The sequence below is a fragment of the Hipposideros armiger genome, unplaced genomic scaffold (assembly GCF_001890085.2).
Source record: "Hipposideros armiger isolate ML-2016 unplaced genomic scaffold, ASM189008v1 scaffold_149, whole genome shotgun sequence".
NCBI classification, from domain to species: domain Eukaryota; kingdom Metazoa; phylum Chordata; class Mammalia; order Chiroptera; family Hipposideridae; genus Hipposideros; species Hipposideros armiger.
This window is the reverse complement of record NW_017731499.1, coordinates 1,463,398-1,477,463: the sequence shown is the minus strand read 5'-3', so window position 1 is coordinate 1,477,463 and position 14,066 is coordinate 1,463,398. Positions and strand designations below refer to the sequence as shown.

Genomic DNA, 14,066 nt, shown 5'->3' with positions numbered 1-14,066 from the left:
AACACGGGACACACAGAATTTAAAGGAAAAACCTCAAAGGGGACGTTTATGCTCGGGCTCTGTTTCTCTGGAGCCCCAGATGGGGCGTCACCTTTCAGGGGTGTGAGCAGTTTTGCCCCGGGGGGCACCTGGGTTTTTGTAAGCCTCCAGCAACACCACTTTCAAGTGAAGACTGGGATAAAGGAGAAAAATGTTTCCTTGTAAACCAGCTGCTTGAAGTTTGGATTGTATTTTCACTTGGGAATAATATGAAAAATCAAACGTCCAGCAGCAGAGGGAGGCCTGGGTGGATGTACCATCTGTTGTGAAATGAAGTATTATGAAGCCATTAGCATTTTGTTTACCAAGAGTGCAATAAAGTGAAAAAGATGCTTGGGGTTTGCTATTAGACAGAAAAAAGGAAGAAGAAGAAAAAAAAGGACAGACATGGCATGGTATCTTATTGGTGGAGGGAAGGGCAGAATTCTCACTAAATTGGCACTGAAAAACAACTGGCATGAAATAACCAAAATGTTAGTAACAGCTGCCTTGGAATGCTGGCATCATGGAAACCTTTTTTTCTTTTTTTATACTTTTCAAGGTTTTTTTTACATTTTCTGAATGCGTGTTGCTTCTGTAATTAAAAATAAAATTTTTTTTAAAGAAAAGAAAGAATGTTTTAAATGGTTTTTAGTTTCTTGGCTTATATTTAACCCTGACTACAGATGCAGCCCATAACGTAAGAACAGTTACGCTTTGTACTATGCTGTTCCTCCGGACAAGTGGACCAATGTCCGATCCAATTCACGTCAAGGAGAACAAACTGTCCCCCTCTCTCACCCTCACGGCCTCCTCCCTTGCTCAGTGCCGGGAACTGGGAGGGCAGAAGCCCTTGGCGGTGTTTCTGACAACCAACAACTCAATACCTTCGCAAAGGAGAAGGCAGCTCTCCACCTGGGCCAGTCTCTCCTTGGCATTCGGCCTCAGGGCAGAGCAGGGCCCCCAAATTCCCAGGCCCACAAGCCTGCATGTCGCCCACCTTACGGCCTCAGGATCAGCTTCCATTATAAGCCACGTGGTAGAAGGTGCCAGTTAAAGTTACCAAAAGTGAAGGAATAATCTCAGTCAACTCTTAAGAAAACATTCTCTTCACTAAAATTCAGTGGGGACAAAAAAAGAAGTCTTAATCACAACATTCAAACGTAACATTTTGGTCTGTTCAACCTTTTTTTTTTGACAACACATGGGTATTTTTCTTCCTTTAGCAAAGCTATTACCATACTATGTAAAATGTGCTGTTTCCATTTATTAGAGCCTAAGAAACAGAACACATCATGACAGCATTCACTTAAAAGCAGCAGCTAATCTCCTATCAGGCAGATGTGCCTTCATCGGCTTAAGCACCTCCCACTTCTAGCTAGTCATTTGTGGCTTTTTCCAATTATTCATATTTTAACTAATGCTGTGCCAAGCACGTAAAGGTTGTTTTCCCCTCCTGTTCTGTGTTTAGAATGATTTCCTTCTTTTCAGAGCTGCAGGAGTGACATTTTCTGCTGCCAAGCAAAAGCAAAAAGGTCTTTGTAAGTTACAGCTGATAGCCCACAGCGTGCTCCAGTGTATTTTATTTCACCCCAACTGAAAAAAGGCTCCCTTGTGCATCTGACAAAAGTTAGTCCTGCCAGGTCACTGAAACATGTGCCAAGCAGAGAGACAAACAAGACGTGGAGGAAAGAAGTAGCGCTTCCTCGCTTCGCCTCAAGTTGGATCAGTAAATAGGATTGGGGGTATGTGTGATTTCAGCCCCCCACCCCGAGGGTTCAGGAGGTGAATGCCTTGTAGGCTGACAGAGGAGCCATGCTGTTGGGCATTTACGAGCACACAGGTGGGGTTAGGAGGTTACTACAGGGGTCTGCGCAGTGGCGCAGTGGCGGCCACCTGATAAGGAAGTAACGCTGAAATGACGAAGCCCTCCCAGCAGTTCCCTGCACCCCTGGGGAGCAGCCTTCTACCCAAGTCCATTCCAGAAGGGGCGGTGCTACAGAGGTTCCAGGAAATGTGGCATCGCGGACGTTTAGGAGGATGTAGCTTTGGCAGGCCATCACTGAAATGAACATCAGGCACACAGTCAAAGGTGGACGGCAGCATTAAATCACGCCGGCTGAGTCATGAGGGCAGGCCCTGCGCACGGCCGTGTGCGCGGCAGCGAATGAATGAATGAGACAGGGAGATCCAAACGCTGCTCCCAAGGGCATCCTTCCTGGGAGCCACGGAGCGCTGCCAGGAATGGCCAGCACAAGGCTACAAGGCAGCCCGCACCCTCTGGGACGGGGTCTAGCACCGCAGCGCTTGGGGCTGGCGGTGCCATGGCTCGGCCGTTCTCTTTCCAAGGGGCGAACACCACAGTGCTGAGGGCCAGCTCTGTTCCCAGGCCTCTCGAGAGGGGCTGTGCCTCTGGTGGCCAAGGGGTGGGGAGGAGGGGAAGGCAGGAAGCAGAACGCCTTGGCTGAGAGGCAGCAAAGGTCACGTGGGTGGTGGGAGGAGGCCCTGGGCTATCTTAGTGGGCACGCCGCCAAGGCACCCACCCTCACTGCAGAGACTGAGCAGTGCCCCCACCCTGCCGGGCAGGCTCGTGGGCAGCCCTGCCCCAGCGCGGGCGCAGGAGGGCCGGGCCCTGGGTGGCTACCTGTTCCACCGCACGCACTCCAAGCCCGTGGCCGCGCTCTTCTCCTCGTCAGTGGTGTTCTGCTCCTGCATGGAGGTGCTGCCCGCCAGCTCCGGGAGCTTGCTGCGCTCCATGATCACCATCTCTATCTCTGGAAGCAAACACAGACACCGGGATGAGGCCAGGCGGTGTCCCAGACCTAGATTTACAGACACACCCATGTTCGAGATGCAGTCCCGTGAACCCGCTCCTAACACGTCAAGCACAAGTTCAAGAGCTGCGACAGGAGCAACCAGCAGCATCCCGGGGGGAGAAATAACACGAAGGCCAGAGCCTCTCTTTCCTTCCATCTGGGCATCGCCAGAAACGAGGCCCTGATTTTAACAAGAAAGCACAAATTGCAATAATTTATTTTATTTCAAGGTTTTTTAAAAAAAGATATTTACTTTACTTTATTGATACCACACTTCCTTCCCAAAGGAGTTGAGGCAGCACTGAAGAAATAATATGTGGTTAATAAAACATAACCAGATTCACTGGAAATATTCTGGAACTATTTACACTGTAGAAAAGGCTCTGACATGACTGAAGCCTTTTATTTTCTGTTTCCATTTACAGCTTCTGGAAGGCAGAGAGGTTAGGAACCATGCTTTATTTCTCCCAATTAAATAAGGGCAACTTGTAGCAACCAACTTAAGCATGGCGTACATTTTATTTTTCAGAAAGACGTATAGACCAATAAAAAAAACCATCCTGGATAAGAGATGGACAGTTGCTGTGCTGTAAGGTGACCCTGGCACAGAGTTCTTTGACAGGCAGGTAGAGACCATCAAATAATTAGTTCTTGGAACCCAGAGTTCAGTCAATTTCCCCCATCTTCAGGAGACAAAATGCGGGGGGAAATATGATGAAATGTGAACCCGTTTTTCTGTTTCCAGAAGGATGGGATCATACCTGGGCTCTGACACGACCTCAGCCATCACCTTCCCCTGGACCCCCACGGGGACCCCCACTTGGCCTCTGCTTCCTTTCTTCCCCCTTAGTTTGTTCTCCACGCAAACCCAAGTGATTTTAAGTGGAAGTTAACTCATGTCACCCTTCTGTTGAAAACTCCCCACTGCCTTCCCATCACACTCAGGATGAGATCCAAACGCCTTCACGGTGTCAAGGCCGTGCGCCGCCTGGCTCCCGTCCACCTCTGACCTCACCTCCTGGCCCTCTCCACCTGGCCCCGCTCCAGTTGTGCTGAGCTCGCTCACTCTGCTTCCACTGGCCCAGCCTTATTTCTGCCCCAGATCTTTAACGGCTGCTTCCTCGGCCTGGAATGCTCTCACCCCAGGTCTTCCCTCCCCAGGCCTGACTCAGTCCCAGCATTGAAGGCTCAGCTCAGACATTAGCATCTCAGGGACACCTTCTCTCTCAGACACCCTCTCCACCTGTTTCTCCTTTACCTCTTCAAATTATTATTAACTAAACTCCATAGGTTATTCAGATTTCCTTAGCTCTTCCCTAATACCCTCCTCCTGTCCCAGGATCCTCTCTAGGATGCCAATGAGATGTATTTGTCACGTCTCCTTAGCCCCTCTAGGCTCTGACAGTTTCTAACTTTCCTTGCTTTTGATGACCCTATAGTTTGGGGAGAGCTGGTCAGGTATTTTGTAGAAGGTCACTCAATCTGGGTTTGTCTGATGTTTTCCTGGGGTGATAGGTTTCTGGGAGGAAGACCACAGAGAAGGCGTGCCCTTGTCATCACATCACATCAAGGTACGAGGTATCAACATGGCTCATGACTGCTAGCGTTAACGTGTGGAGCTCGGCCAAGTGAATGTTGGCCTGGTTTCTCCACTGGAAAGGTCCTTTTTCTCCTCCTTTCATCCCAGACTCTTTGGAAGCAAGTCATGAAGTGCAGCCCACACTTAAGGAGTAGGGGTTACGTTCTATCGCCTTGACAGGGGTGTAGCTACATAAATTATTTGGAATTCTTCTGCATAGATTTGCCCCCTCCCCCCTTACCTTGATTTTACTTGATAGCATTTATAACTACCTAGATTTTATAGTTTCTGTTTATTGGTTGGCTTGTTGCCTGCCTGCCTTCCCCCACTAGAATGCGGGCTTCCTAAGAATGGCTGCCTTAGCTGCCTTGGTCTCCACCAGAACACCGGCGTCTAGCCCAGGGCCTGGTACATGGCAGGTACTCAGTAACTATCTCTGGAGCGGACGAATGCATGACTGACCTAGCCCAGGGCAGGAGTTCTGGCAGCAGGCAGGCCAGCCATGATGCATGGCCGCTGCACCGCGTAGTGGGCTGGTCCACCGCCCCACCCAGCCTGTGATGTGTCTGCGCAAAGTTCTCACAGGGAGGCGTCGCATCCTCCCCGCCCTTCTGGGGCTCTGTGAGCCATGCCTGTGCTTGCAACTTTCCTCTGGCATGAAGACGTGTACCCCCCACAGGTCCCAGACCTCAGCGAGGGGCAGGGACTCACTCCCACCAGCCCCTTCCCCACCACGATGGTCTGGAGTCAGATGCCACAGGGCCATCCCCCGTGACACAGGTGGGGGCTGACACATAATTTTTCAGTGGTATGTGGACAAACGTTTTGTTCACATAGTTTTGTACTTAACGTGCACTAGAAGAAAATTCTAACTGCACAGAAAAAATGTTCATTGGTGGATATTGCTGCTTAGGATGCAGCTAAATTTAAGAAAAAAACAAGTGAGTCGATTCACAGAGAGCTGCCGAGGAAATAGTAGCACAAAGAATACACGGACAGGGCAGAAGTCAGGAAGTACGGGGCTTTCTGGAACCATCGGTCCTTCCTGTCCTCGCGTCTTCACCTCCGGCTACCCCAGTCCTCTCCACAGTGGGGTGCAGACACCTCAGTGGGTATAAAAGATGATTCACTGGGCAGTACCGCTCTTCTTTTTAATCTCATCTTTCAAAAAATCTATTTTGTTTTATAATGCACATAACATTAGCACAGTAATGCCACATGTATCATTTTAGAGGCCGCGAGCTGCCGATGGGAAGCCAGATGGCGACTGGCGCCCTCCACAATGAAGACTGAAGAACAACTTGGCCAGTCCCCTTCCCCAGTTCCCCAACACTGTTCCCTCCCTCAATTCCCCAATAAAATCTTAAAAAAAAAGATAATCTAGTCCAGTGCTCATCAAACTTTAAGCAGTTAAATATTAATTTTGAATGGCAGTTTCCCATGGCACACCACACGGTAAGGTGATGACAGCAGACCCGCTCCAGGTAAAGGGTGTGTGGGTCCCAAAATGTCTCCAACCACAGGTTCCCTTCGTGCACACCACAGAGGCCCCTTCCAGCTTTTTAATCGTTTAAAAGAAACCCAGCTCCTTTCTGGGTTTCTGGAGTTGCACACAAAACTGCAGAAAACCACTGGTTTGGTCCTGGGTACTGTATATGAGGAAACAGAAATCCAGCTGTGCAGCAACTCTTAACACAGCTGGACACGTTGCAGGAAAAGCCAGGAATGTTCCCCCTCCCCACCTCCCTCGTCAAGTCCTGGGGCAGGACCAGGCCTACAGGGTCTCTCCACGCAGAACAAGGCGGCTGAACCTTGGCGGGGTCACCCCGGTCCTCACAGCTGCACCCGCCTCCCTCCCCTGTCCCATGTACTCCTCTCACCCAGCCAGCATAGCTGTGGAGTGAGCTGTCCCACTTACATTCACTTTCTAGATGAACACAGAACCGTTCTTCCAGTGCCAAAACGGTTTTTTCCCAGCTTCTTTTTAACAATGTTATCCAAACTACTCTTAAAAGTAGCAATTCTTTCCTAGGGTCTGCCAACTCCGTGAAACTACGCAAAATGCAATATGGGCATGAGAAGGGTGGGCAATAGGTTTTTGGGGAGAGGGTCCCCCCTGACTCTCACTGCTCTAAAATAAATTTTATAGCCGTCTTTCAAAGAGGATGCCAAAGACCTTTCCTGGTGATTCAGGATCAAAGTGAACCCCGCTTTATGCCACATCAGAACATCCAGTGTGGTTCTGCATAGCTCTCTGGGCGCGCCCTCCCTACTGACGCCATGCCTGTTTCGGTATAGCCTAGCTCCCCTCCCAGGGCACACCCGCCATGCTGCCACCAGGGGGCTTATGAGGACTCAGGTTTCCACTGACAGTCACTAAGGCCAGGACTCGGGCCCTGATGATCAGTTCCCAGGGGGCTCCTCAGAACCACAGTCACTGTACCACGAACCCCGACCCCAACCAGGCTTCTGTGCTGGAGCCTGAGGGGACTGCAGCAATGACCTAGCCCAGTTCTGCTCAAACTTCCGTCATCTGCCTTGACGGTGTTTGCCACATCTGAGTGTTGCCTGTACTATCTATTTACATAATCATTTTACCTGAGCTCACTTTTTTTACTTAAATACATTTTAAAAGGAAACTTTAAATCACTGCTCTACCCTTCAGCCCAGGGATTTATCTAGAAGATACGCCTCCAACAATACGAAAATGCACCACACGAGGGTCTTCACCGCAGTGTTATTTGTAATTGCAAAATACTGGAAACTACCTAAATGTCCAAGCGTAAAGATTGGCTGAATCAACTACGGTACACGCACACAGTGCAGCTGTAAAAAGAATTGAGGAAGATGTCCGTGAGGAGTGATTTCTGGAGATATTTGCTAAGGGCAAAGATCAAAGTGCCAAAGAGCATGTGTGGTGTGCTGCCCTGTGTAAGAAAGAAGGGAAAATAGGAAAACATACATACACATGTTTCTTTTTACAAAAAGCAGCACAGGAAGGAAATTCCAGAAGACCCTCAAGTTGCTTATCTGCAAGGGGTGGGAGAATGGATGGCAGGGGGGACGTTTCTTTATACATGCCTTTTGGCATAGTTTTGAGTTTGTTAATATTCCATATATTTAGAGAAAGAAATCAAATCAATAAGAATGAGAAGGGAGAACTCTAAAAAAAAAAAAAAAGGACCCAAATTTATTTCCAATGAATATGGTACCTACCCTGAAGGGTGAAAGGAAGGAAGAAAGGATAGGTTAGTCCAAGAAGTTTGTGTACAAAATACTTGGCTCTAGACCCTCAGTTTGGGGACAGGTAAAGTAGTGAGGATGGGGAGGGAACTGCAAACAATTCTGGACTCTTTATTTGCTTATTAAGCAATAAACAATTCTGAAACTTTTTAGATGTATTATAAGATTGAGACAATAAATCTACCGATGTCGTTGGGAGCCAGAGCTCTTGCTGAGACATGCAGCAAGTCAGGAATAGAGGAAGGCAGGAAAGAGCCCTCTGGGAACTGATCGGGATCGGAGGTATTGGTATGAATTTGCAATTTCTAAAATGTGTGTCCGCAAATGCATGTTTGTACGTGCGTGTATGAATGAAAATATATTCTGTGTATATACATGTGTGTATTTCCTAGCTCTGTCCTCTGAAAGGGCCAAAAAGCAGGACAGCCCGGCAGCAACAAGCACCCAGTGCCCAGATCTTGGCCTCTAATACCACTGTCCATTGAGGAGAACCAGGGCTTTTCAGAGGAATGGCTAATACCCGCGATGGGGAGAGCAGGTACCAGATGTGGATTCCTTGTTATGCCACAAATAATGGGGGCTTATCACAAAGACGCAGCAGCCAGCTTGAAAGAGTTCCCAACGACCAAAAATCTAAATCCATCTGAGCACCAAATTAACTAAATACAGTAATGAAATATAAACCATTAAAAAACTAGAATCCATGAGTCCATGCCAAGGATAAATAAATACATGGGGAGAAGGGAAGAATGCTTGCTTATAGTGGAACGCTGAGGGCTGACTTAAAAACATGGAGCAAGTGCTGGTGTTGGAAAATCAACATTTTGCCACCATCCACGCAAAGCCTGGATCACGCAAGAATCCTCAATGAATGCCAAGACCAAGGGGGAACTTTAATGAGGTGCAGGATATCTGTATTGTCTCAGTGTTGCCCCAAGGATTGCCAATTAGTTGCAAAGAAAACAGACAGTAACTAAGGGTGGAAAAACCAGGCACTACCTTAATCAGGGGACCAAAATGTACAACACCCACGAGGGACAGAAAGGCATCCAGATGTGACGCCCTGAGAAGGACATGACTTCACCTATGCCACATTCCAACCAGGAACACATAACCTCCGCCTAACCACAAAGAAACACTGAAGACAGAATGAGGAACATTTTATTAAAACAAAGGAGGGGGAGGTTCTAGTACTCTTCAAAAATATAAATGTTTTAGTAAAACAGAACAAAAGGCTGTGGAAATGTTGCAGAGTAGACAAGGCTAAAGAGACATGACGATTGAAGGCTCTACCTGACCCCAGCCTGGGCTTTGTACTAGAGGGAAGAAACACGCGATAAGGGACATCGTGAAGCCAATGGACGGATGGACGGCCTGGAAGTTAGACAGTAGGAAGCTATTATGAAGCTGAGAACTGCACCGTGGTCGTGAAAGAGAATTCCCTGTTCTTAGCAAATGCACCCCAAAGAGTTTAGGGGGGAATGGGCACGATGCAATCATCAAAGTCTGTGAGTGACTTTGTGTGTGTGTGTGTGTGTGTGTGTGTGTGTGTGTGTGTGTAGACAGACAGAGAGAGAATGCAAATAAGAAAGCAAATGGGGTATAATATGTTAAAAGGTGAAACTGGGTGAAGGGTAAATGGGTGTTCTTTCTACTGTTTTTGTTTTTCTAACTTTTTATTCATCTGAAATTCTGAAATACTATTATACACATAAAACCAGTATAAACAGAAAGCGACTGTGAAAACATACATGACGAAGAAACTAAAGGTGCCGAGGCCTGTCGCGTGCACTGAAAGGTGCAGGAACGTGAGGGTGGAGTTAAGGACACGGCAGCTGAACCCAAGGTTCCCGGGAGCTGACCACTCAACCGGAATCCTCTCACCACGGTCTTTAAGGCCTGCTCTGTCCAACCTAAAGAAAGAAAAAAATCTCCAATCCCACTGCTGGGGCAATGCTGATCTAGTGAAATCTCTGCGTTTTACCGAAGGGGAAACTGAGACGCAGAGGAATATTTTTAGGTGGTGGGCCTCTGCTCCCGGCTGCGGTAGGCACCTCCTGCCGCACTGCCCGTCGGCTGCAGCATGTAAATGAGCATCTGTGAGGTATTCGTTCCCACGCCAGGCACCGTGGCCCATAATCCTGAAGGCTCCTGCCCCCCAGTCTGGTGGGAGGTCCAACCTTACTACACAACGGGAACCTCGAGCCTCGGGAGCGGAGGGACATGCTGGTGAGGCTGTGACGCTGGGGGCAGGAACCCCAATCTGCAGGCCCTCCCCGGCTTCTGCCATTTCCACAGAAGTCTCCAGAGCAGCAGGGGGTTTACACACCCACGCTCGTAGCAGCCGAAAGGTGGAAGCAACTCAAATACCCATTGAGGCGTGAGTGGATAAGCAAAATGTGGTATGATAAAAAAATGGACTATTGCTCAGTCTTAGAAAAGAAGGAAGTCCTGCCACTTGCTACAACCTGGATGAGCCCTCAGGACACTATGCTAAGTGAAATATGCCAGTCACAGAAGGAGAAATCGTGTATGATTCCAAGATATGAGGCAGCTAGAGTAGTCAAATTCATAGACAGAGGTGGAATGCTGGTTCCCTGGGGCTGGGGGAGGGGCATGAGAGTTGGTGTTTAATGGGGACAGTTTCAGTTTGGGAAGGTGAAGAGCTCTGGGGCTGGATGGCGGTGACGATTCCTCACAGTGTGAATGTACAGGAGAGGCCTGAGGACCTTGGCACCCAAGACGTCAACCTGTGCCTCTTGATATGACAACTCTGGCCAAATCCATGAGCTTCTCCAATACTCTGATGTTTTAAAATTACAGCAATAATTCATCAACTTGCCCGGGGTGCTGTACATTCTACCCTGATTAATATTTGGTAAATGAAGTGCTTTTCAGGGAAATGGCAGGCGTGACCTCCCAATAGTCTTCGACTTCACAAATTCCAGGATTTTTTCAGTTGCCCTCCATGTTCCACATTCCAGCAATGACAGTGAGGACAGACAATAAAGAGGAAAGAAAGGATAAGACGGCCTTCGAGAGAAGGTTAAGGGAAGGAGGAGAAAGATGCCCTCGCTGGTCTCCTAAGGGACAGGGAAGGACTGCACTCTATGGGCTGGCTTTGGAGCAGAATTTCAAGAGGCAAACAGCACCTGGCAACAACAGGATGTGTATTTGCTGAGTATGTAGGGGGCCTCTTCCTTTGCTTTATATTATCTTTTACTGAATAGCATGAGGTTGAATTCAGAATGTTTTTCTGGGAAGTTGCTTTTCAGAGGATTTGTCTAAACTGAACTCCAGTCCTTCTCTTTATACTACTAGTTAGGCCCACTGGAAAAGGGGGGGCCCTCCTACAGCTCTCTACTACAGTGGACCAGCCTCCCAACCCTTCTCCTCCTTCCCGTGTCTGTCTGTCTGTCTCTCTCTCACACACACACACCCAGCCAACCAGCCAGCCACCTCACTATTCCTTATAGAAATTAACATGGAAACAAGCCCCACAGAAACTCGCTGAGGTGCCCAAGCACCAAGTCCCTGTCTCCCCCCAGCCCCCTAGCCAAGCTCCTCCCTGTGCACTCCACCTCCGCCGGCATTCCTATTCAGTGCTCATGTGTCCCGGGCTAAAAATGCTGAGGCACCCATGCCCTCGTTTCTGACAACCTGTGGGCTGAGCATTGTAAAGCCCCCTCTATGGGTAGAGAAAGGGTGATGACTTGCCAGGGTCACACGGCTGCTCAGGGGCAGGCCCGCAGGTCTGGGATTCAGACCCTGACCTCCTGTTAAGACAGTCCCTGGCTCACTCCAATCAGAGAGCTCTGCTGGGCCTGGGGTTTGCTGTGGCTTTACAAGAGGAGCCAGAAATGAGGCCAGGTTCCATTTCATGTCAGTAGACTTAAAAAAAAAAAAAAAAGGAAAAAGAAAAGCCGGGGCTGCTAACTCCCAGCTGACCTGGCAGGTTGAAAGTCAGTGCTGTCACTTGTACTCCATGCCCTTGCTGCGATTCCAAGACAAGAGTAGGCTTTGAAGGTCAGGCCACGAAATCGATGCCTACTTTTTCCACAGGCAAAAAACAGAAGCCAAACCGTATTTTTCAAACAAGAAGTTCGAACGATTCATTCTCTTGTCTCTGGCATGTTTATTAAGTTACTGCTCTAAGTGATTCCAAAAAGAGATGAATGCTTGTTCAGACTGAAGAGCAAGCAAAGGCACGAACACACATCCGAGTGAAGCCTCTGGCTGCAGGGACCAGGGCACCCCTTGTCTTCCTTTAAGTATTCAATTTCTGAACATTTAGGGGCCCTGTGATTTTCTTGGTTTCAGAATGAGTTGCCCATCACAGAGGCAGAGCAAATTTCTCTGTAAACCCCCCGTGGAGGGTCCAAGGGTGCACATTCATTTCATACGACTTCCTCATCTGGGCTTACATGTGGAGGAGGTGTGAATTTGGGGTGCTGCATTTGTAGAAAAAAATATGTTAATGCCACGTTCAAATCAGGTCATGGCAAAATTGTGACTTGTAACCACATGCCCTTTTACTCCAGTGCTTTAGGCCACCTTGTTAAGATTTCACCACTAACATGGGATGGCAGAGTAGCAGGGGGAACTGGCGTCAGTATCTCTCTACTGAAGAGTCACCTGTACCTGTCTGTTACAACCAGGCTGTCAACAGCCCCTAGATCCATAGGTAATGCAAGAAACTCGCTAGAGAAGGAGTTTGGAGCAGAAAATAGCCCCCTATCTACCTCAAAACAGGAAGGGAGAAGAAAGCCTTCAGGCAATAAGGAATACACAGAAACAGTGGCTTTCGAGGGGACCAACTGTGTCTGCTGGCCCAGCATCGATGCCCCCTTCTTCTGATGAACGCATCTCATTTTTTACTAAGGGCGGCACTGTAGGGCAGACACGTGACCCAGGACAGGCCAATCAGCACCAACGGATATTGGGCATCAGCCCCCTGACTTCAGCTGTGGCCAGCGGGAAGGAGTAGCTACCTCTCCATCTGGTGGTAAGCTGGTAGGATGCGAGCCTGGCACTGCCTATAGTCATCTCTGCACCTAGGTCCAGCCCTGCCTCGCCCTCCCAGTTACACGAACAGTAATCACCCTTTTTGCTTAAGCCAATCTGAGTTGAAGTCCTAAATCTTACAAACTCAAGAATCCTAACATATCCTCATTAAAAAAAAAAGTTGTCACGTGAATTATATTTTCTACACTCAGAACTTCCAAGAAGGGAAACTGAGGCCCTGAGATTGAGGAGACCATCGGTAAACCCAGACGTCAAGATAGGGCTGCAAGGCTGCACGTCAGATCTCCCATCTCCCAGGCACCTCCCCATCTGCACTGTCTTCTGGCTTGAAATTGAATGAGAAAATGTGCCTGACGCCCTTCCAAATCACTGGAATTGACAGCTGTGCAGTTTTACCCAAACACAGATACAGTCTAAGGAGAGAACACCCACCAGCCGCGCCTTCAAATATAAGAATAACTAAGAGGGCCGGCCAAGTGCCGCGTTAAGAGTTGGCTTGGAAGCGCCAGCTCTGAGCAGCAGGGCCCTGGTTCAGATCCCACATGAGGGCCAGTGACGCTGCGCCCACAGCTAAGATGGTGAACAATAGCTCGACATGGAGGTGGGCTGCCGTGAGTTGCCAGCAACAGCGTAGGCTGCAGTGGGGCTGGCCGGCAGCTGGCATGAGCTTTTGTGAGCTGCTGTGAGCTGCCGTCCAATGGCCAGCTAGCGACTGCCTCACCCGGGAAGAGCACAATGATAATACCAACATGGGCCAGTGAAGTGACGTCCTCCACAACTAGACTGAAGAACAAAAGGACAGCAGCTTGTCTGTTGCCCTTCCCCAATTCCCCAACACTGTTCCCCTTCCCCAATTCTCCCCCAAAAAATTATTTTTTAAAAAAGAATAACTAAGAGATCAAACATGTGATTTAAAAAGCCCCAGAATAAAACTCCTGCTGCACAGCCAGGTGTCTCTTTGCTGGACGGGCCTGTGAACACTGTAGTTATTCATGGTGAGCTGGGTGAGAAGACCCATGCATGTTTCAGAGAATAATAAGACACCAAAATCCTGTCACTGACAGGGTCACTGAGAGCCACACTCGGCTGAGCTCTGAAGTCTGCACCAAATGTCCAAAGCCTCTGGGGAAATGCCTGGGCTCTATCTGACACAACCTGGCCAAGAGACCACCCGGAAGACATGTTTTCGGGAGTTGGTGAACATTTGCCCCCTTGCCTCCTGCACAGAGCAGGTGGGCTCAGTGTGGAACGGTGGCCCTTGCCAAGCCACGGAAGCCCCGTGCACCAGGACTGGGCCGCCCGGCTGAGTCATTCAGCCGGTTGTGTGCTTGAGGCCAAGCCTACCCCGTCCACACCACTGTTAGTCATGGCCCAGGCCTGCTTAG

The 14,066-nt window shown here is 48.9% G+C and overlaps 1 protein-coding gene across 6 annotated transcripts in view; it reads right to left on the bottom strand.

The window, feature by feature from the left end:
• The window catches only part of CLEC16A (C-type lectin domain containing 16A), a 225,531-nt gene that overhangs the window by 140,186 nt on the left and 71,279 nt on the right, over positions 1 to 14,066 (bottom strand). For all 6 annotated transcript variants that reach the window (XM_019650914.1, XM_019650919.1, XM_019650917.1 and 3 more), the window contains one exon: positions 2,663 to 2,792. In XM_019650914.1, coding sequence (XP_019506459.1) covers positions 2,663 to 2,792 — 130 coding nt within the window. The remainder of the gene's footprint in view (positions 1 to 2,662; positions 2,793 to 14,066) is intronic.